We start from the raw sequence: 2,352 nt of genomic DNA on the forward strand, positions 1-2,352 counted from the left end.
AAAAAAAAAAAAAAACTAAATGTGTTATATACAAAGCATTTAGGACAGTACCAGGCATACAGTAAACACTCAATACATGTTAGCCATTAGCCAACCACATCAGCCTCTACTTACCACTTCTCTCTCACTCCTGTCACCCTCCCTCTGCCTGGAAGACTCTAATTCCAAGTATACACATGGCCCTCTCCATACTCCCTTGGGTCTTCATTCAGATGTCACATTCCCAATGAGATCTTCCTTAATGGTTCTCTTTTCACATGACAATCCCCCTCCTGACACTCCGGACCTCTTTCCTTTGCTTTATTTTCCTTCTAGGCATTTATCGTTCAACATACTACAAGCATATGTTTTACTTATGTGTGGAATTTAATGTCTGGTTACTCCTCATTTGAAAGTAAGCTTTGTGAGGGCAGGGCTTTCTGTTTTGTTCACATAGTCGGTGCTCAATAAATATTTGTTAGATGAATGAAAAAGCAAGCACTGACTATCAACCTATTATTATATTGGGTCTGATTAACTTTGTTTCCTCATGGCTGGCACAAGTCCGCACTAAGTGGGCGCACAGTGATAATAATAAAAAATATCTAACATTTGTCGAGCAGTTCCTACATGCCAGGCACTGTTGTGAACATGTTTACAGGTTTAAACTTATTAATCCTCACAATAACCCATTGAGGTAGAGACTTTCATTATCCCCATTTTACAGAGGATGAAAACTGAGGCACAGAGAGCGTAAAGAGCTTACCCAAAGTCACACAGCCACTAAGTGGCAGGCTCAGGAGTCCCATCCCTGAAATGTGTAGCCACTAATCCAAGTTGGTCCTTTAAGCCAATCCTATTGAAGTGTTTGTCACATGTATTCATACATTACACCTACTCGCCTGGGTAAGACATGTGGGACATGATTCCAAATCACATTACAAAGATGTAATTCTTTCGCCCGTGGATTTTTGCCATTCTACTGCTTTGCAAACGTTTCATCCAGTCCCCTGGACAAGGAGGCCTCTTGATGTCAGAGACTCAGCCCAAAACACTACCACCCTGCCACAGGCTCAGATACCCCAGAAAGACTCACCAGGAATGGCGTCAGAGCTGGGACTCTCATCACTGCTGTTCCGAACAGATTCAAAGACAGCCCAGAGGAATTCTTTAGGGGGCAGGGTACCGGCCAACTTGGAAGCTGTTTGTTGAAGGATATCGGGAAACTGCATGGGTTAGAGAAGATAAAAGAGGAGGGACAAATACTAATTAAAAAACATGAAGATTTAAATCAGAGTTTAAATCATAACACTACTTACTGCCTCAGTTTTTTTATAGCAGCTTCTCACATAAATTTAATCTCTAGTACAACAAATGTGATCTCTATAAAGAATCCTATAAAAGGATGCTCAACCTCAATAATAATCTAATAAATGCTGAATAACATAAGCATATGTCACTTTTTACCCATCAGATTGTCAAAAATAAAATAAAATGATAATACTTAATGCTGGCCAAGATGTGCACTCATTTGTCCGTGGGACTGTTAAATGGTGCATCATTACCAGAGCAAGCTGATAATATTCACAAAAACTGTAAGTGTGCCTACCCCATTTTGGTTTTGGTGCTGTTTTAAAATTTTTATATTTATCACTAAAAGGAGGTAAAGAAGGGTTATCTCTGGATTCTGGGCAGAAACTAGCAACCAGCAGGGGTTGAGTTCCCATGGAGAAGGTGCCATTCCTCATCTAGAACAAACATACTTTGTCAAGACTTGGGATATTATTGGGAGACCTGCCCACGGGCCCAGAGAATTCATCAAGCTCTGCATATACAGAGTCACTGTGTCCCACCTGCCCAAAGAGTAACCACCTCAGTTTATGTAGTTCCTGATTCTATTCTCATCTTCAGAATTAGAGTCAGGCCCTACATGGCTGGCCTACTTTCTGCTCCTTTGAAGCTTGGTCATGTGACTTGCTTTGGCCATTGGAATGTGGCATAAGTGACAGCATGTCATTTTCCAGCCTTAGCCATAGGGAAAATTGTATTTATCCATTCCCTTTTCTTGGAATTTCAGTGAGAAGCAGCAGCTCCAGATAGCCTAGGCCCCAGAGACAGCCTTATGGAGCAGGGCTGCCTCAGTGACCCACAAATCAGTTAGCAAGAACTAAATGCTTATTGTTATATACCAGTGAGATTGTGTGGCTTTGTTATGCAGCAAAAAACGACTGATTTATGGTATATGTATACCATGGAGTACTATTCAGCTTTAAGAAACAATGGTGATATAGCACCTTTTTTATTCTCCTAGATAGAGCTGGAATGCATTCTACTAAGTGAAGTATCCCAAGAATGGAAAAACAAGTACCACAT

At 40.9% G+C, this 2,352-nt stretch overlaps 1 protein-coding gene across 1 annotated transcript in view; it reads right to left on the reverse strand.

Moving 5' to 3' along the window:
* OTOA (otoancorin) overlaps nucleotides 1-2,352 on the reverse strand; it is a 64,600-nt gene that overhangs the window by 24,752 nt on the left and 37,496 nt on the right. Inside the window, exons 20-21 of the mRNA XM_012644937.1 lie at nucleotides 1,743-1,773; nucleotides 1,076-1,205 (exon numbers count right to left, since the gene is read on the reverse strand). Coding sequence (XP_012500391.1) covers nucleotides 1,076-1,205; nucleotides 1,743-1,773 — 161 coding nt within the window. The remainder of the gene's footprint in view (nucleotides 1-1,075; nucleotides 1,206-1,742; nucleotides 1,774-2,352) is intronic.

The sequence above is a fragment of the Propithecus coquereli genome, unplaced genomic scaffold (assembly GCF_000956105.1).
Source record: "Propithecus coquereli isolate 6110/MARCELLA unplaced genomic scaffold, Pcoq_1.0 Scaffold223, whole genome shotgun sequence".
Taxonomy (NCBI): domain Eukaryota; kingdom Metazoa; phylum Chordata; class Mammalia; order Primates; family Indriidae; genus Propithecus; species Propithecus coquereli.